This window comes from Cyclopterus lumpus, chromosome 11, assembly GCF_009769545.1.
Source record: "Cyclopterus lumpus isolate fCycLum1 chromosome 11, fCycLum1.pri, whole genome shotgun sequence".
Classification (NCBI taxonomy): Eukaryota; Metazoa; Chordata; class Actinopteri; order Perciformes; family Cyclopteridae; genus Cyclopterus; species Cyclopterus lumpus.
This window is the reverse complement of record NC_046976.1, coordinates 9426221-9448207: the sequence shown is the minus strand read 5'-3', so window position 1 is coordinate 9448207 and position 21987 is coordinate 9426221. Positions and strand designations below refer to the sequence as shown.

The 21987-nt window shown below is 41.5% G+C and overlaps 1 protein-coding gene across 4 annotated transcripts in view; it reads left to right on the top strand.

Moving 5' to 3' along the window:
• Positions 1–21398, top strand: part of dtnbp1b (dystrobrevin binding protein 1b) — a 28201-nt gene extending 6803 nt beyond the window's left edge. For 2 of the 4 annotated variants that reach the window (XM_034545946.1, XM_034545943.1), the window contains exons 2-4: positions 15647–15814; positions 19261–19404; positions 20689–21398. In XM_034545946.1, coding sequence (XP_034401837.1) covers positions 15766–15814; positions 19261–19404; positions 20689–21023 — 528 coding nt within the window. In that variant the 5' untranslated portion in view covers positions 15647–15765 and the 3' untranslated portion in view covers positions 21024–21398. Of the gene's footprint in view, positions 1–11841; positions 12123–15646; positions 15815–19260; positions 19405–20688 lie in introns of those variants that run through there. The other 2 variants (XM_034545945.1, XM_034545944.1) reach the window with 2 other exon arrangements.
• Positions 21399–21987: the final 589 nt, after the last annotated feature.

The window sequence follows — 21987 nt, the reverse complement described above, 5'->3', positions numbered from 1 at the left end:
ATTTACATACACAGAGCTATGGCAGTTGTTTTGTGTTAAGGGTGTGCTCCAGTTACATCAGTGGTGAAGTGAGCGGGATGCATCCGAATTTAAGTCTGTCAGATCAGTCTTAAATTATACTGCACACAATAATACACTCACAAATGCTTGTGCACACACACACCGAGATGAACAAAGACCAACATGCATTCTTATACAGACATTTATCTATTATAAATCGTAATCTTTTATCAAGTTGACAAGTTTTTGTCTCAAATCCTGAAATTGCATTTTCCATCAGTGTGTGATGCACCTCAGCAGGTGGGTTATCACTTCTTTCTCTCCTCTCCTGCCACTACAAAAGTAATCGTGTGGTCCGACAGCCAGGGAGTTTCTCTAATGAGGTCCATGGTTGAGCAGACAGTATGTACAGACTCAGACATACAGGGAGTCAGTTACAGAGAGCATGCTGGCGGGTCCTGACACTTTAATGTTGTAACATGTACACAGTTCTTTGCATTTGCGTTTCTACTGAAGCAAGTCTTTGCCTGTCTGTCTGTAAAGTGAGTTTTTCTTGGCTTGACTACATGCTGAGGGCATCAGTACTTCGGTGCCTGCTGTTCGTGCTCCTATAACATTTCCAAGGCTTTCTTCTGCCTGTTTCCTCTCTGTCCTCCAGCCCCCCGCCTGCAGCCTTATGTAAGGGTAAATAACTGGGGTCAGCCAGAGATGGATTAACCCCTCAAGGACTACTCATTTGGACTCTCCCTCCCTATTCGTCTCTGTGACATCTACCTTACTCTGCAGAGAATAAAGTGTTATATCATGTGCACATCTATATATGAGTGAGTGAATATGAATATCAGTCCACCTTACCTACTCGCTTTGGGGGGAAAAAAACATTCACCCCCTCATATTGACTGTTAATTTAAGAGAAATATATATTGTATAAAGATTGCAGTATTTGAAGGATACTGGCTCAAATGTTTTAACTGCAAAATGTGCAGTAAAAAAAAGAAAGAAAGAAATTGATTTAGAGGTCAGACTGTACGTTACATGGAGCCAAAAGGGCATATACATACGGACAGGAGTATTGTACTGTGATCACGATGCAGGAGAACTCTAATATCTCAGAGTAATGAGTATGGCCAATGGCATTAGAGAAGAAGGACACATAGTGGAATAATACAGGGAAGATTAGATAATATGAAAGAAAGGAGTACAGTATGGAATAATACGTGCCCCGGGGGTTCTCAGTGTGTGTGTATGTGTGTGTGTGTGTGTGTGTGTGTGTGTGTGTGTGTGTGTATGTGTGTGTTTGTGCACGCTCCGGTGTGATGGCATCTCATCTCTGTGCAAATGCTCTTTGCAACATTCTGTCCCCTGTCCAAGATCAGGGCTTTTTTTCACAATTCATGCCGCTTTGACTGCAGATAAATGAGGAGGAAAAAGAAAGAGAGAAGCAGCAAAGGAGGGATGAGGACAATATGTGAGAGATACACAGTGACAGAGAAGAGAAGTGGAGCTTGACAAAACAAAGAGATGTTGCTGTTTTTCAAATCTCTGTCAGGGTTTCACAAAAACACCCTTAAAATATTTAGTGTAAGACTTGAGAAGAACAAGCTCTCTGCCTGAAAGTTCACCCGCAGAGCTGGAAGGGATGAGCTTACAGAGAAAGACTCCTTTTTAGTTTCACACCATTACCATGACACCTAAAAATCGATAACTGGAAAAGTAGAGTATAACTATTTCACGATAACAACCCTACAGGCAAAACAAGGAATGATTTGTGTAAGAACATAGCCCTTTCATATTTGCTTATGGGCCTGTTTGCAGTGACATGATTGAAATGTAATTGAAATGGAAATTGCAGTAAAGTGCACAAGAGGCGCATCAATATGTTCTCTACGGTGTAGACTGGAGTATAGCACTTACCCATGACCACCTCAGTGTGGAGAGCAACTCCACTACTCGAGTCCTCCACAGCATGTTATAGTTGTTTTGCTTTTCCTGTCGGGACAATTCCTCCATTTGGGTAATGGGTTGTGAGCGTCCTGTCAGGCTGAGCTGAAGGTGATCTGTTGAATTGGTGCATTGGAGTAACAATGATATTATTATAATCATTATTATTATTATTATACAAACTTATAATATCTCAAAATATATGAAAAAGTACAGCAATTTGGTAGCAATTTGAAAAGAATAGTCTAAACCCATGAAGGGATCACCTGGTTAATAACGTGTACTGTGAAATGATGCTGTGCTTTTTAAAGTTATTTACACATCTTTCAGCCTTCAGTTTGACACGTTTCAAAATTGATCTGGGAAATTATTGAGCAAAAAAAAACTTTTTCCAGACTCATTCAGTTTTGATAATAATAACAGCTGTTTTTCATAATTTTTGGTAAACTGTCATATTCTAATATGCTTACTTGCATCACATTGTTTCAAAAGAAGCTTAAATTATGAAGCAGGTCCTGTCATATTTCCTGGAGGAGCAAGAGTGCTGTCTGCATTAACTCACATTTTTAAACTATTTATTATCGTGGTGTTGTCAAGGTCACAAACTACAAGTTGGAAAAATAAGTAGATTACGAGTTGTAACCACTTTGCTGCGGCCTCACTTACACACACACACACACACACACACACACACACACACACACACACACACACACACACACACACACAGACCCAGAATAAGAATAGCTCTCCCTTCTTTCCCTTCCATTTACCCGTTCACCACAGGATGGCTGCCGGCCAGCTCTTGGGGAAGTGAAGGAATCACATTTATAGATTCATACAATAGTTCCATGATCCCTCTTGGCTGCCTCTTAACACACACACGCATTGCAAACACCCATTGTCGCTGGAAGCTTGTCTATTGTTGTCGAGCCATGCACGTAGGAAATGAGGTTGCTAAATAAAGGCAAAGGTTAAGGATGGCATGGATCCAGGAAGGAGACATCGCATAGTTCTCCTGTGAGGGCAGAGCAGACACGAAGAGGCCTCGACTCTGTGTATCACAATTCTGTTTTACATTCAACTCATTGTCACATATTCATCCCTGTGTACTTTATGACCCGGTTTACTAACCTTCATTCAGCCTAAGGAGACATCATCATAGCCATAGAGGGAAAACTCATTTCCTGTCACTCACCAACATCTGTTAGGATGTTCGCTCCACTCGAAGGCATTTCTACCAGGTACCCAAGATCTGCTCAGAACTTAGTAGAAAAGTGTTTAAAATTATTTAAAGGGAGTGTTATGTACTGTACCATGTATATTAAAAACACATGTTCTTAGTCGAGATGATGGGATATTAATGCACAAGAGACTGAAAACTCTCAAAAACATTTTTTCTGGTAATGTTTCATAGATAAACACAAATATTATTAAAGGAAGTACTTCCTTTCAAGTTATATTAGCTGTAAACATTTGTTTTTTTACTAGGCGGGAGAGATGTAACCTCGTCAAGGTTATTCAGACATGAACTGGCTGCACTTGAGATTTTGTTCAGCTCTTTCCAAGGAGAGTTTTACATTTGGATGCTTTTGGTCGTTCCACAATGTGCATCCGCTTCACTGGACTTGGTTTTGTGCTGTCTTAGCTGTGCGTTTCTAAGCCCGCTGTTCTCCACTGTCTCTTACTTGATTTTTATAAAACCTAATAAGCTACGCTAACTCGGGGTCTAAGACAATATAAATACGCTTTAGTATCGCAATATTGTTTTTGTTTTACTGTATCGATTCTCAAAAGCACTATTGATTTTTAATGAATAGTCTACATGGTTGTACAAGGTCTGTGGCAGACAGTGGCTTAGATTGCACAAAAAGTAGGGACTGTGATAAAATGTTAGATTTTATGAGTATGGTGGCGTATTGTTTATACTATAAAGTTTTCCTAAATTTAAATGAATAAAAAAGTGCAATATATTGGAATTGAATTGTAACCCTATCGCCAGATTCTTGCCAATGTAAGGCCCAAATACTAACGAGGTGATGTGCAAGGCCAAACCTGATCTTTAATAATTTGTTGTGTACAGAGCACCGCAGAGCTCAGTTATTATTTATCACATACTGCATACTGTATGCAGATCCTTTCGGGTCGACTCGAGTCAGTTGTAAGTGAGACGGCTGAGTTTCAAGTTCAAGTTTTGGCTCAAAGCCTCAGATCCATGTCAGCCCACTTCTCTGTCTTCTCTCTCTCTCTCTCTCTCTCTCTCTCTCTCTCTCTCTCTTTACTCTCAAACAATATATAGGAAATAGTGAATAAGTCATTCTTGAGAGGGGTCTTCACAGAGGACTTGCAGTGGGTTTTGCTGAAGACTGCATGTATTGCAATAGGGAGAAAAGAGGGGATTCCTGCATAATGCATCGAGGCCTGTGCGGATGCTGTAGAGATCTCACACATTTTGTTATCCCCAATAATAAACACAGTGTGTGCATGTTGGATGGGAATATCCACCCGCATGCATTTTACCATCTGCAAACACCATATGCACCTACAAATGCTGTACCTGTTTGAAGCTGACCATTTAATATGCAGTGCCACATGTGATATTCTGTTGTGGAGAGCTGTTGCCCGTCCAGAATATCCCCGCTGCTCAGGTTAGATTGCTCAAAACACCTGAGGGCATGTGTGCACTCTGCTTTTCTTCTTCTTCTGATTGTGTCTGTTGTGTTTTTCAGTCACTGGAGCCTTGTAGATATGTTACCTGCCTCCTTGTTGTGAGGATCAGATTGGGAGGTTTCCTCATTTAGAGGCTAATAGGCAGTCATTCCATATCATTAAACAAGACATCACCCTTATCGGTGAGAGTGAAGCTCCCTTAAAGGCAAGCAATTAACTTGTTAGAAAATGCCTATCATCCTCACTTTTCTTCTCCTCCTCCTTTCACCTCCTCATTCAGCCTCTATTAACGGTTCACAGAGGTTTTGGCAATGTAAGCATTTCAAATGTTCTCCTGCTTTTAAATCTGTTTCCAGCTGTACGGCTTGATGTATCTGTACTGTATGTGCATATGGGCGATGCCTTAGTGAATTAATAAACGGCATCAGCCACAGTTTAATTCCTCGTTGTCAGGTGCTTAGAGCCCATTGGCTGAACGCTGATTTATTTGGCAGCCCGAGGATTCTTTTTCTCTCCTGTTTATCTCTGAACACAGGGAAGAGTATTGGAAATTACATTTTTCATTATTCTTTAAGAAGTATTTAATCCCCGTTTGAAAGGATGGGTTTAGCAGCATTTGAATGGCAAATGAAGCAGGACTGGAACTGCAAAATTCTGATTAGCACGAGAATTCAATTTCCACCTATTAGGTAACACCATTTATCTCCCATGCCTCAAACATTAGTTCCAATGGGTTGTCATGGTAAAAGTGTGTAGCATGTTCAGGGTCCTTATAAGAATCCAGCCAGGAGCAGTCAGCTAAATGAAAACGTGAAGCGGGTTCACGTGGGCAGCACGCTTCGCTTCGTTGGCAAACCGAGGAAGACGTTCCCGAGCAGATTGTGTGAGGTGGGCCGTTTGACAGGCTGGTGAGGAGCCGGAAGACCTCTGACAACATGGAGACTTTCTCCTTGACGGACGGACCCTCTATTTAACAACGTGCTGTCAGGAGCTGTCACATTAAACAACCTACTCTCTATCTTTTTCGCTTTCTCTGTCGCTGGTTATCATGATATCTTTTCGAGGCCTCAGACACATATTACACATTAAACTTCATGTAATTTGCATGTGAGATCATTGAGACCATTCTGTCATGGGATCAATGATTCAAAAATGTTTTACACACATTTAATAGTCATCTATTTACATTACTTACATGTAGATATAATGTGTACTCTAATAAAAGTTTCACTGGAATTTATTTATTGACATTCATTTTGCAAAACCACCAAGAGCTTTGGTTTCCCTACGTGTGGATTTGTGAGGAAGACTTCAGACTACTTCCTAAACTAAAAGGTTCCACCATCATCTCTGATGCACTGATGGAAATGCACAAAACTCTGAAAGCTCCCTCTGCTTGAAGTTGTTTTGCTTGCACAAAGACATCAACTATTCACTCTGATTAAAGTGGCTTTTTTGCTAAGCATAAATATAGATCTTTTCTCCTATCCTGATTTACCTGCTTGATGTGAATGTACATTCATATACGCAGCTACAGTAATGTATAGTCTGGATATGTTCCATGCCCTTTATCTCCTAACCTTTCTCACCATCCGGCCCCTGCTGGTGTAAGCCTGTTTTTTCCAGGCCTGTCATTTGTGTGACTGCATGCTGCAACATTCACATGTGTACTGTGCACTTTATATACAGATCTAAAAAGGCCAGATGCCTTGCAGCGGTGGAAATGTTTTGAGGTAAATGTCAGCTGTGGGAAGAAAGAAGCTCTACGTATGTTCTATATGATTTATATTCACATTGCCAGTACATTTATTTAAAAAAATTCATCTTTGTGAGAAACTGGGATATGATCATCATTGGCCCTGAATATCTCACCAAAACCAGTCACAACTTCCCTCCCCTCACATCCACAACCTCGGAGTCATGTTTGACAGCAACCTCTCATTTGAACATCACAACAAACAAATCACCAGAACCTCGTTCTTCCACCTAAAAAACATTGCCCGTCTCCGCCCATCACTTTCCTCATCTGCTCCTGAAACTTTAATCCACGCCTTCATCACCTCCAGAATTGACTATTGCAATAGTATTCTTTATGGCACATCTTCCAAAATCCTAAACAAACTCCAATACATCCAGAACTCTGCTGCTCGCCTGCTCACCCACTCCCGTTCCCGTGATCACATCACCCCTTTTCTCCAGAGCCTTCACTGGCTCCCCGTCCCACAACGGATCCAATACAAAATCCTTCCCCTCACTCACAAAGCCCTCCATAATCAGGCCCCCTCTTACCTCACCGACCTGCTCCACCACCACACTCCATCCCGTCAGCTCCGCTCCTCTGATGCCGATCTCCAGTCCATCCCACATAGGACCAAGCACCGGACGTGGGGTGACAGAGCCTTCTCCATATCTGCCCCCTCCCTCTGGAACTCTCTCCCCAAAACTCATCCGAGACTGCACTGATATTTCCTTATTCAAATTGCAAATCAAAACCCACCTGTTCAGAACTGCTTTTAATGTGTGATTGTTTGCTCTTATGTTCTTATTATTTTTATTTATTAGGTTAATACATATATATATGGTAATTTATATATATGGTAATTTAAAACTCAGTTCATGACTTTATTTTTTCCTGACTTAAGCTGTATTTATTTTCTACCCAATGAGGCTCAAACAGTTGATACTGCTGGTGCTTTTATTTACTTTAGAAGCCGAAATGCTCTGTTAGCTGCCCGGTTTTTATCAAATCTGGCTCTAAGCTCTTTAGATGATACAGACTGAGGCTGCATTTAAATTCCCTGCAGTGCATTAACTGTAAAATTGCCAGAATCTAGCCGGTATTAATGCATCAGCAACATTAGGGCTGAGGAGAGGTCAGGGCAATATAGACCACCACAAATGTTTTATTACTGGGCTAATAAATGAGGGTCTGATGAGATATTTACATTTTGGAGAATTAGTCATGTTATTCAACACTGATTTATAATATAACTTCTCAATCATAAAACGTAATAGAATCACACAAAGTTTTGAGGTGTATAATAACACATAAAAACATTTCCTAAAGACATTTTCCTTCACCCCTCTTGCATCTAAATGGTACATTCCTAATCCATGCAGCCTTCTACTGAAGGATTGTGCTGCTAGCTGACACCTCTGATTTGCTGCTAGGCCTCATCATAACTCATCCCCTCTATCTTTTATTGTGTGTGTGTGTGTGTGTGTGTGTGTGTGTTTCTGCACACATTCACTCTGTCTAAACCATGTGTTTATTTATATCCTTCTGTTCTTCTTCTGTGTCTAATTGGCAGATGGTTATCCAGGTAAATGACGGTGGCAACTTTTGATACATTTGTTTATTGTGTTCAATCAGTCACAAGGAATACATCAAGTCATTTAGGACTATTGAATTTATGCAAGTCAGAATTTGTAATGATAAATGTTCTGTCCGCTGGTGGTGTTCAGCCTGTGAATGACTTCGCAGAGAGAAGCCCTCCCACTAAGCGTCTCCTTACATGTTAGAGAGCGGTTGCCTGGTTACATGTGTAGTTTACAAAAGTGGTTGAATGTGCATTTTCACGCCTACTCAAATTAGATGGTTATTAACAGAGGAAGAGAGCAAAACTTTGATGCATGCCGTCATGAATCATGTGGACCGAGAAAATATGTAACAGGCTCCTGAGCGTCGCTCCCACATCTTTATCCTCAAAACACAGCTTCAAGCATGAAGAGGGTTTGAAGTGTAACTACACACGGCCAAGCACTCTTTCTAACATAACTCGTGAGTCCAGTCAGATGTACGACTCAATCATATTTTATGATCTGTCATATCAGCAGCAGTCACAGTAGTTCTAGATTCAACAGACTCAGGATGTTTTATTGTATTCATTAGATATCCATCATTGACTGCCGCATCACTGAAAACACTCATTTGATTACAAACCGGCGAAAACTAGTTTGTGGCATGCTCGCCAGCTGTGAATGCGGCACGTCAAGTAGCACTCGCGTTAGTACGCCACTACAATGCCACATCGGAAGGGTTTGAAAGTAATGTTTGTAATGTCTGTCCTGGAGACTTGTATTCTAGCACGAGATCTAGAAGGAGATAACTGGAGTAGTGAGCTATTCTAGGGAACTTATTTAACACCCACGTGTGTGTGTGTGTGTGTGTGTGTGTGTGTGTGTGTGTGTGCGTGTGTGCGTGTGTGCGTGTGTGCATGCGTGCGTGCGTGTGCATGTCAGAAGCTTATTTTTCTGATGACAATGTTGGGATAGTGGATAAATACAAACCACAAAGTCACAGCAACGTAGAGGGAACACAAACTGTGTGTTGAACTCTGTTCGACACCCACACTGCATCTAGTATCCAGCAGCCGCGCTGAGACTGCAGCATTTAGGATCTGACACACTATTGAAAGCTGAACGGTAATATTTGCATAGTGAGAATAAAGGTTGTTGTGTCACAACAGCCACACTGACTGTTCTCAATGATATTCTACCAGTTAGATAATTCGATGGCAGCCATATTCCTCTGTCTTTTCTTGGTCTCCTGGCACCTTCAGATTCCAGAAATGTCTCATTTAAATCACACATAGTTTTAGTCTGAACATGAATTTTAAAAGAAAGTTTCCCTGTAAATTAGAACAAAGTAAAGCCTGCAGCTAGTGTTTTGCATTTTGGATAACATTTAGTCATTGAATAATCTCACTGTATAGGTTTTTCATTTGAAAATGTCCCCATATCCAACAAACAGAGAAAGAATTGTAGTTGCCGTTTCCCAAGGCAAGAGTTCTGAAGGAAAACAACATACACTCCAAAGTATAATAACACCTACTGTAACTGCTGGAAGGCTGTCGGAGGCTTGAAACTAGATGTAATATGTGCTAGTGATGTGCAAGACAGCTAATACATACCTATTGATGAGTTAAATATTCATTCAGATGACAACCTTTCTTTTTTAAATAAACAGCACCAAGTGCCAGAACCTCTGTCAGTGATTGTCTGAGTGCATGAACGCAGCTGATGTTTCTGGACAGAAACCTCATGAAGCTGCTACAGCTGTTCGACAGGCAGAGTGACAGCAGATAGATGTTACCGGCAGGAAAGGTGTGTGTGTGTGTGTGTGTGCCACAGAGCATGGGGATGATTGTTTTGATGATGAGTGTGAAGGCAAAGCCAGCAGGGTGTGTGTATATGTTTATGTAGCTACATACACATTTTCTTACATCTGTCATTACAAATTAGTACTCGCTGTAATCTGAAGCATAAAGCATCCAGGCATTGTTCTGTTTACCCGTCAAGTCAGACTTCAACCACAATAATGACTCACTCCTCTGTTATTGTGTGTAAATTCCCCATGCTTAAATATGTTTTATTTGCACACACAAATTGTCTGTCCAGTCTCTCTGAAAGAAACAAACATATTTTCTGTATCATGCACATTTTTCTCACTTTACAAAAAGTAATTTTGAAAGGTGTGTGTGCAACAGAGAGAACACAGTGATTGTGTGTGTGTTATTTCCAGCACAGGGGCTGCCTTAAACCTGAGCACTTGAGAGATATAGCGAGGCGGACAGAATCTAAAAATACCACGGCTGAGTGAGCAGGACTTAAGAAGAAGAAGAAGAAGCAGTGGCTGTCTCCACTGTCAGGTCTGCCTCTTGGTCTTCAGGCTGCTGTCTCTGAATGAAATATTAGACCTTTTATAAGCAAACGGAAAGGAATCCATCTGAGACCAGACAGCTCATTTAAAATGACAGGTAGAACAGGGGGGGGGGGGGGGGGTATATCAGATATTGAACATTTGATCTGTGTGATGTAATGTGTATGAAACGGCTATAATGAGATTGTGGATGGATTGTTTGCGTGTTTGCGTGAAAGAAAGGCAACTGCAACTCATGAGGAATGAGTATCAGAGTTTAATCCATGCTTGACAGATGCCACAGTCTCTTAAATAAAAGCAGCTGGGATTCAAGGCATCATTGACGGCAACGTGGACATCAAATAAGTGTCCTGCATTTCAGTGTTTTAAATGTTGTGACCCTTTTAGCCTCAACGTGAAGGTCACGCCCTGTGTACCTTTCCTCTCGTCATCAACTCCTCAAAGAATGACACTGCATGAAAACATTTCCGCCCCGACGCATCCTGCGCCTCCTTTTTTGTCTCTGTGTGTCTTTCTAGCCGACACATACACAAACAAGCTCAGAGGACCATTACACGTCTAATACTGTCTGCACACACGGGCACACAAAAGCTGGCTCTAATCCCGGGCTTGTGGCTGGCATTAAAGACCAACCGGCACTTTCATCCGTCCGTCCGTACCTTTGTTTGTCCACCAAGGCTTCAAACATAACCGTCTCTCCATTGGCACAGCTCCCTCAGCACCTGATATGTGAAGCACACTACAAAGTGTAAATGGCTGTGGACCGGCTCAGCGGTGACTTGAATTGGCTGTTGATGACTCCCTAAGAGCTATATTTCCATTTGAAAAGGCGGCTGTTAGTGTTGCTTGTTATTTACGGTCACTCAAATGGAGCCTGTCGGGGCTCTAACTCAAAATCCTACTCAACGAAATTCTGAAAAGAGCTCTAATTAAGATTAGTGCTTCAGAAATTGTGTTGAAAAAAAATCTGCGATGAAATAAGATTAGTTCCTGTTGCAAGTGAGCCCAAATTAGCATTTCCTGTACAAAAGAGAAGTGGTGACCAAGCCTGTGTGATGAACGCTTCAACCAAGCTGTGAGAAAATTACTCCATTTAGTCAAATCTAAAGCTTGAGTTGAAGCCTAAATATTTTAATTGCCCTAATGGTGTGTATTTTTCAGCTGGGGTTCTTAGCTGCTTCTCTCACAATACAACGGCTGCAAATAAATGGCAAAAGCTCGTTATGGTCTAAAAAAGTTATGGTCTCTGCATTTCTATACATGGACACATATTTACATGACATATACGAAGGAAAATGAACAGGTCTGCTTTTGACACAAACTTGTAAACACAAAGCAGATAAAATACAGACTGCATGTTTATGAGAAGGAATAAAAAGAAAAGATAATTAATCAGCAGGTAGATAGATTTACGCTTGTTATGTCTGTACATGAATATATCAAAAGATGCACACACCGGAGCATGCTCACCCACACATCCACGTACGCAAGCGTGCGTACACACACACACACACACACCAGCCTTTTTCCTGTGGCTTTTGCTTCCTGCATTGTAGAGCACATACCAGACGCTTTCCCACTGCACAAAACAGACATGAGTGTAATTACATTAAAAGCCTCATTTCATATCGACCCATCTGCACAAATAGCCATCTGAACAGGCAGAGCAAGATTATTTTATGTTATTTATGTTATGTTTTATTTCCCCTGGGTTTTGGTCCACGCAGCGTCGAGGTGAGAAGGAGGGCAGCTTTGCGAGGACATGGTGCGTTCGCTTGTCTGCTGAGCTTCTGCGCAAAAGAATCCCTTTTTATTGTTTTGGCCTGTATGATGATTGCAGAAGACTCAGGTAGTACAACAGGGTTTTCATTTAATGTATTTATTGTAAAAGATTTTCAGTTGAAAATATTTTGTTTTCACTTTGAGAGCAACACTGTTACAGGAAATCTAGAGATTTTGTGACCCTCCTTCACACATGGATGATTAATTTTCTCTTGAAGAACACTGTTCTTTGTGCTAATTTCTGAAGATGTGGTTCAGTTTTCGATTGTAGCAGCTATTCCACACAAAATATTTGTCTTTGTAATTGAATGAAATGATGTCATTTAATTTGACATCATTTGCTGTGACTAACATAATGCAATTGCTTTAGCTCCTATGAATCATCACCAGATGTGTAGGTCTGTGTGAGCGCTGTATATTTGAATTATGTCCCATAAGTGTGAGGCTCACTTGAGAATTTGTATTGATGTAGTGCTTCCACAATTCTGCATTCATTATATTCAGTCTGTTCATCTATATGTGCAGCTCAGCATAGAATGTGTTGGATTGAATGTGTTCCTTCACTAAAGTCATCAGCGCAAACTTAATCCTGCGGGCTAAATATGAGCGAGAGCTAAAAATAGCCCCTGTAGCTACAGTAACATGCATAGCAAGATATGGTTGTCTGGTAGATTATGATGAAGAAAAGACGAGGAGGGGGGAGAGATTAGTAGGAAAATACGCAGCATTAGAAGAGACGTTTCATGATAGGTGGTGTTATGTTCTGAAGAAGCCTGGAAAGAAAAAAGAAAAAAAAGCTCATCCTTAAACGTAGAAAGGGACATAAACTATCTGTTCTTAATGTCTTGATTACGTTAAGAAGCTCTTTGGTTTCATAGTCGTACTTGTGATACTGATTTATTTTTAATTTGAATAGTAAGATTGTATATTTGATAGACAGAAGGACAGGTTTGGACATTGAGACTGGCAGACTAACGGATGGGCACACACCCTCAGTAGGTACATAGATGGTCTCACTAAATAGACTGCTCCAGCTCATAATGGATTGAGAATTTGATTAGACACGGGGATAAGAAGACAGGATCTAGCTCCATCAGTTCTGCTGTCTGTCCGCAAACCCTAATTATACCTAAACGCACTGGCCTTTTTCTCCCTCACTCCCTCACTATCCTCTTACTAACCCCACACAAAGCTCGACAATCTGAACAAAGCTTCCCTGAGGCCCCTAATCTAATAGAACAGTCTCTACAAGACACACACACACACACACACACACACACACACCAGCCAGCAGAGCGGGTAGGACAGAGTCTGGTGGGAAGGATGAGGGAGTGGTGGAGAAAGAAGACGGGTAGTCAGATAAAGGAGATGAATTGGACACTGATTGAGGAATAACACAGAGAGAGCTTTTCTTTCCCAAGTCTCCAAGGGCTGCTGGTGTGGTGTTTATGATCAGGGAGCTCTGCTGGGACCTTTGTGTGTCCTTTGTGTGTGTGTGTGTGTGTGTGTGTGTGTGTGTGTCAATCTGCTGTGAGCCCCTTTAGAGCCCAGCCTGTTTTGTTCCTGTGTCCCAGGGTGCCCACTCTGATGCTGCAGTACACATACCACTCCTGAAGCAGTGTATTGATTTTTGGGGGAGGTGTAAACAGAAGAACGGCAGTGATTGGTGCACAGCTGTGTAAGACGGGCAGCTCAACAAGACCTGTGATGTAAATACAAATAGTCATAAGGAGGCAATGTTCAAAACGCATCAGACCACCAACCATTGACCTCTGTGCATGTGGCACATGTCACTGTTTCTTTTTGTGTACTGCTGTCTGCATGCTTTCACCATTGTTTTATTTTATCAAGTAAGGATGTGTGAGTTTGATTTAGTATTTGTTATTGCAGCCAGACTCATGCAGGAGATAATAGGTTCAGTGTTACGGAAGAAGAGCTGCTTATTGCATTGACATACAAGTGCAAGTACAGAAGTCAATTCAATCTGGCTAGGCATCTTTTTAAACTCATCATTCCAGAAATGTTGATGTTTTTTTTAGTCTATAATACTCAGGATCAAAAATATGGGACACATTAGACATGTTATCTGTAGTGGCACGGCTCTTGCCACAGTTGTTAGTGTCAGCGAGTCATCTTATATAATGCTGCCATCTATCAGAGGGAGACAAGTGAACTAAAGAGACGGTCTTTCTGAGACTGCAGGCTGCAGCCGTGCACACATGCACACACACACACACACACACACACACACACACACACGCACACACACACACACAAACCGAGAATCTTTCTCTATCTGCAGGGTCGTGCCTTCTATCACCCCATCTCTTGAATCTGCTCCTCCCTCTTCCGCTCTGTCCACACAGTCATTTTTATCTGCCCGGACAGGGCCAAGTGCACTGTTCAGGCCAATCACAGAGTCCTACGGGGACCAATCAGAATCCAGTAAATTCCTTCTAATTCCTCTTTTTTGTGCCACCTTGTTTTCTTCCTCCTTCGTCTTCCTGCCTCCGACCCGAAAATGTATCCTACTTACCATCTTGAAGGATTTCTCTGTTTCATAAATGCATCTCGAGGAGAGAGGAGGCTTGGTGGAGGAGCTATGAGTGGTGATGCACAGGTGCATCCTTTGCGGAAGTCTTTTAGACACCTGTGATGTAGAAAACAGGCGTGACAAAAGACAGCTGATGCAGCTGTGCCACACATCATATTCAATTGAGTTGCTCTAAAATCCTGCTCTGAAGTATGGACGTCTCATTTCGTTAGACGCCAGTTGCCTTGACTCTTCTCTCCTTGTGTCACTTCCTTTCCTCCTCTGCTCACATCTAAGGTGGTGAGGCAAAGAATCGAGGATGTAGAAACTGAGAAAGGAGAAGACGGGAGAGTCAAAGCCAGGCACATTTAAGACTCTATTTAAATACGCTGCCAATGGATGTTTTGCAAATGGTTGTCAAAATAATGGCATGTTTTAGAAGAAAATACAATGCAAAGACCCTTTTAGCCCAACTCCTAGTGCAAATCAAACTCAGCGACTAAACGGTAACTGAATGAATTGTAAGTCCAAGAAGGAATGCCGCACACTTACAGTACATGATACATGTTCACCCTGAGGCTCTCTTGGCTTGACTCAGTGAGCGTGCAACCCGAGGAGGCCGAGCACTGAGTCACTGAGGGGGAATTGCAGAATGTGTGAATGCTGTGGAGCACTGAGCTCTCCATTCTGCTTTAGTAATGATTGAATGTGGCTGCTTTCTATCTGTCATAGCACTCTTTCATTGCAGGTGAAAGGGTGAGAGAAATGTGTAAGATAAGTTCTGGCTGTATGTAAAGAGGAGGTGATTTTTCCTGAAAAGATAAAATGATGAATGAATTTTCACAACATTTATGGGAGAGCAGAGACCTTGAGCCAATTCAAATGGACAATATGTTGGTGGTTATTCAGGTTTGAGATACCTTGTATGAGATATTTGTAATATTTGAGACATGAATATTAAGGACATGTTTGTAAAAATTGCTTTTAAGTTGCCTATGTTTTCATAGCACCTAACCCTATCTGCAGACTTTAAACACTTTCATCTCTTTTTTTCCTAGTGGAGCTGGACGCGGAGCACACACAGAGAGTCCCTGGGGCAGAACAGGGAGGGGCCCCGGCCCCCCAGGTCAAGCTGAAAGAAAGGCAGAAGTTCTTTGAGGAGGCCTTCCAGCAAGACATGGAGCAGTACTTGTCTACTGGCTACCTGCAGATCGCTGAGAGGAGAGGTGAGAGAGGAGCGGTGGTGAGGTCGGAAGGTCTTCAGAGGCCACAGGCCTGCATTTTGATTATTTAACAGCTTGAAATTAAGCATTTATTTTGGTCCGAGGCCAACGAAGGAAAAAACAAAATGTTGAGTAGTTGAGGTTTAGGTTGTGTTGTCTGCTTCTTATTCAAGGGTTAAAATACAATGCCATTTACACTTCAACTGCATATCAAGAGATGGAGCCATCACAGCTGTCTGACACAAGTAGAGACATTTTTATTAATAATGCCATCGCGCCATATAAATGAAAACTTCAACTTGGATTGTATTACAATCCTGCTGCAATTTACCCCATGTATTACTTACAACTACTTGTGCTAGAATACCCAAAGCATGTGCTTAACGGAGGGACTTCATGGGATATGCACCCTGCACTGAAATATGTGATGTTTCTTCTTTTTTTACTCACCTACCCTGCTCCATTAATCCTCTGGAAATGGCTTATTGGGTATTGTGGAGCAGGAAGGAAGGAAGAGAGATGAAGTGAAAGGAAAGAGACTTAAGGAGAGGAGCCCAGAGACTTACATGTTGTTCAGATCAATGCTGTGTTTTCATAATATCCATGACAAAAACAATCGCCAAAGGTTTGAGGTGCAGTGAGTGAAATATTCACAGCTCATTAGCTCATAGGCAGAATCTGGTGTCGCCTGCATTCATTTACGGTAAAAAAAAAAAAAAAGACAAGGGAGATTTTACATTTAGGCTTGACACTTAAAAGAATGTGATTCACCGTACAAAGGGGAGCATGTGGGATGCTCAACAAAAATCCATGTCAGACCAATTCAAATCAACCTGTCATAATTGCGATACGAATATTTATAATTAGTTACAGGAGGGGGCTTATTTATAATGCTGTCGAAATACATCTGAAAAAAAGCCTACGTTTCGAAAACTCAAAACACTGCGACTCATTATCTCTCGCAGCTACAAATCCTTACAGCAGGGCGGCGCCACCGTAGAACAAAGATACAGCTGGAGACATTGAGGACGAGGGGAGAGAGATGAAGAGAATCAACTGAAAGGAGATAGTCAAGAAAAGGAGAGAAAGGGCTGCGGATGTCACTGAGCTATCAAAAGCCACTCTCCAGGGTCTTATACACACACATTCACACACACATATAAATACTCTATCTCACTGCAGGAAGCACAGTCCTTCCCAACAGGGGAGCCTTTTAGGCAAGGTCACAGTACGGCTAAAAGAAGAACATGTTGGAGGCAGTCGCATGGAAGTGATGTTCTCAAAGCAGTGCACCTAGACCTTTACAACATAGCCATAGTGTGTGTGTGTGTGTGTGTGTGTGTGTGTGTGTGTGTGTGTGTGTGTGTGTGTGTGTGTGTGTGTGTGTATGTGCACATTTGTTTATTTGTATTCATGTGCTGGAAAGACAGCTCCATTTAGGCCTGAAAACTGAATCAACATCCCCCATACTATGTTGTTTTATGAGGCTGAATAGCTATGTGATGGTAATGTTGTAGCTGACAAGCGAGATATGTAAATGCAGAGCGTCTGCATACTGAGAAGTTATTAGCGAGCATTAGACCCTTATTCCTTTTAAGACGTGTCACAGAAAACACCACTGCTGTCTCCACAGAACATTTATTTCCACTGCATACACCAATCCAGTAATATGTGTGCAGGAGAGATGTTGTGTGTGTGTAAGTTTAAATTAAAAACAACATCCATCCATGTGTGTGCATTTGCATTAATTACATCTGGGTTTGTGTGTTACTTTATGTACATTATAGTCAGTTTGAGTGTTTGCTACGTACATTTGTGGATAGATTGCCAAAGTTGAGTGATTGGAAAATATGACACTAACTTGTGTGTGTGCGTGTGTGAGATCTTGTGTTGCTTTTTGAAGGACAAAGAGACTTTTGAACTAGTCTCCATGGGAAATAACATTCCCCTTCTTTCTCTTTCTTCACTCTTTCTTCTGCTCTCCCTCCCTGTGCCACCCTCTTCTGCTCTCTTCATTTCCTTGAGGTACGGTAGCCAATGGCATCTTCTCTCACTGCTGTGCGCCGACCAATCACCTCCCTTCTTCCTCCTCAGCTCGCAATTCTGCCCCCCCCCCCACACACACTTTCGTCCCCACAGTGCACTGACTGGCTGTTTGTGATGCATGCAGCACATCATGATGGTGAACAGGGGGGGTTGTACCCCTGCAGGGGGGTGAATCCAAGACTCTAGTTGTTGTATACTGCTGATTAAACCATTAGTATAGAGCATCAACAAAGATATCAAAAACAGAAAGTAAAATATATTTTTGGTCAAGATGTATTGCTTCATTACATGTCATAACAATTATGTGGAAATCGTAGAATTAACCACAATACAGTTAACATTACGCTAAATATAAATTAATTTAAGTTTGGTCTGTATGGCTTTCACCTAATTTATGTATTGTATGGTTTCTGATTTTAATGTATGTACTGTCAGTGGACTGGTGCTGGGTTTATTGTATCATGTGGCCAGGTCGATCTCTCATCCCATTGAATGTGAATTTAATTTTAAGCAGTTTTACCCATTCCTTAAATAAACCATGATCATTAGCATTATTCATTTCTTAAGCTTGATTCCAATAATTTCAACTGGTCAAAAGTGGATCGGTGCATTTGATTTGTCTGTCAGGAGAGTTTTCACTGAAATATGTCCATTTAAAGGACAGCTTCATTGTTTTTTTTCAAGTCTGTCTAAAAACAATATTCACACGCACATTTAGAGTCATATCGTCTGCTGCAATTGTTCCTCTTGACTCTCTGCTGGCTGTGAAAATATTCCATCCTATTGCAATATCAATCAAAGCAAAGTCCACAATCCCAGTTCAGTCAGAAAAAAAGGCAGAACAAAAATGTAGGCAACGTTAATATGAAGCTTCAGCAGTCTAAGTAAGTAACATCATTTAGGGATCTTTCAAAGTCTAATTATTGTGTGTTTTGTACTAAACATTTGTACGTATTAAAAGACATGTACTCCATTTGACTATTTCAGACTGCTGAAGCTTCATATTTGCTTCATGTTATATTGTGATTGCTTCTTCTCATGGCCACTAGAAGGCAGGATTATAGGGACAATTACTTTTTTCAATTTTCATATGGGCAAATAAGAATATAAAGAACATTTGGAAAAATGTTAACCTATCCCAAAATGATATTGCTTGTCGCCTTCATATCCAGCTTACATACAGTGACACCTGGCAATTCATTATTTGTGGTAATCGCTTTGATTGTAAGGTAAACAAAATGTGTTATGTACACAAGCTTACTCATTTCAAATACCATCCAGCCTGAATGTGCCCATTTGCTTCTTCATTGCAAATAAAAACTGTAAGTGATGGTCTTCCTGGACTCAGCCCCTTGCTGCTGCCCTCCTCAGGCTGACATCTTGCCGTCTTATGTTGTGTCCAGAGCCAATAGGAAGCATGTCGTCCATGGAGGTGAACGTGGACATGCTGGAGCAGATGGATCTGATGGACATGTCTGACCACGAAGCCCTGGATGTGTTTCTGCACTCCGGGGGGGAGGACAACAGTGCTGCCTCGCCTGTCGCAGGTAGGTGGCCACTAACACACACTCAAAGTATGTGTACCTTCATACTAAAACTATATTCATTTAAATACATTATCTTATACAGCTAATCCATCTCAGAGAAGTAGGAAGTAGATGAAGTAGAAACTTGTGACTCAGAAGATTGACAGGAAAAGTGTTGAGGCGAAATACACCAACAGCATCTGTCCACATCTGCTTGGGAACAGTCCCAGTGAACAACCACCAACATCTAACTGACGGCTCAGTCTTTGTGTAGAAATAATCTTATGCAACCCCTTCGATGTTGTATAGTTGTGTAGGCGTCTAGCAGGTTTAAATAATATTACAAACAATTTACTCAGAGAAAAAGGTTAAATTCCCCAATGACTGGAGAAGTATACCATTTCAGAATGACTAATCCACCAACCTACAACTCTCCCAAAGACTACTTTGTTAAGTTAAATGCCAGTATTTCACTTTTAAAAACAAGGTTAGCCGAGACATCATGTCTATGTATCCTAGGCCATTAGATGTCTTTTATTTGCAATTAGAAAATACCCTCCTTAGCCCAGTTGGTAGATATGGCACCAACTAACATTTTGGTTTACAGGCATATCTGTAGTCGTTCAACAGCTGTCTAATTGGTGACTAGGTTATACCTGCATGGGCTATAGATGGACGCTTACTACACTTTCACTGACAGCCCAAATATAGATGTCAGGTGTATGGATAGACTGCCATCAGATGTAAAATTGTTTGCTGGGAGGGAAATATCTAAAAGGTTAACAGGTGCCCCGCCCACATTATACAGCTTTTCAATAAATGTATTACCTGATTGCTAATGATGATGAAACATCTCCAGGAAGACACATGAATTTGAATATTTGAGTAAAACTAAATTTGATAATTAAGCTTACTTGTCATTTGTGAAGTTTGATTGGCTTCAGGGTCGCAGGTTAATTGATATAGCAATAAGACATTTGACAATACCTATACTATACCAATACTTGAGCTTCGTTTAGATGACTATTAAACGTTCACCGACAGCCCTAACCTAGCTGTTCTTCAGCCTAGTTGGATGGCACACAGCAATAAGACGTACATTAGACCAGAGGTTCCTCCGAGGACAAGATAGAGAATATATCGGTCACCCGCTCATGTAGAAATGTATTAAAATGTAGGTATTGTTATGAATATGAATTGAAAATGCAAATTTAAATCAATGATTCTGAAAACTAATAATGGAACCCTGAATGAGTGCTACGGACCCCACTTTGAGAATCAGTGATCGAAGGCACTTTTTCCCAGGTCCAGATGTTGAGTCCTTCACCACAGAGATCAGTCTCCAGGTTCCCACCCAGGCGGAGCTGCGCCACAAGCTCTCTTCCCTTTCATCCACCTGCACCGACTCTGCCAGCCAAGACACAGAGGCCGGGGAAGAGGAGGAGGACGAGGAGGAGGAAGAGGAGACTGAGCAAGGAGGAGGTGTTGGAGGACCAGGCGGAGGAGGAAGGAGGAGAAGGGCCCCCGTGGTGGTGACCCTGGATGAAGAGGAGGTGCACCCTGACACAGCGTTGGTGGACGGGGTGGAACAAGTGGACCAGACCAGCAAAGACAGTGAGGCGAGCAGGCCGAGGGTTTGAGGACACACGGACTGGATTTACACACAAACGCACAGAGCTGCAAAATCAAACTAAGATATGTAACAATATTGGCTTCCTTCTCAAATTGTCATCCTGAAGAAAAAGATGTGAAAGAAAACACACTGAGGTTGCACTAACTGCCACATGAACTTGCCTTAAAAGACCACTGATGTGTGTTTTCAATTCTAATTGAATCCGGTAAAATAGGTTTGAGTTACCTTTCCAATTAGCATTGGATGGCTTAACATTCACATAAATAGGTTGAAACTATTTCAAGAATGCTCTAATATTCTGTTTCTATGTTTGTGCATGTTGAGACCAGGAGAGACCTGTGACTGATAAGAAGTGAGAGAATTATACACTAAAATCATCATCCATGTGTCCCTCTTGCTGTTTTCATGCTTCATGCTGACACTTGCATTACTGCTAAACTGCAATTAATTTATGTGTTCAGACATATAAATACATGATGGTGTTTGGATCCAAATACTTGCCAAACGTAAAAGGCTTGTAAAAGCTCTATCAGGTCTCCATTGCCTCTAGTGGTATCTCGCCATGCAGATAGTTTCATATGCCCAGGTTTTGTCATATCTTTTTTAATACGTCAATAAATGGCAATTTATCGGTTCAAAAAATGTTGAACCGATAAAGCCGAGCAAGAATTTGGGAGAATTGCCCCCAACAATTCCCCACCGGAGCCGAGGATCGCATTTAATCAAACCTGTTAAAAAGCATCCAAACACAACTTTTTCAGTGCAACAGGTGTTTCAGTTTAAGGAGTTGCCGTGTTAACTGGTGACTTTCAGCCAAATGTGTGCTTGGTTTCCCGTAGCAATTTACGTAGATGGTTGGCGTAGATAATAAACACAGAGGAGTAAGTATCTAAAGTTGATTTTTTTGTGTTTTCATAAACTACCGTCCCTAACAGCAACAACCACAAAGGCATTCGGCTGAGAGACACCAG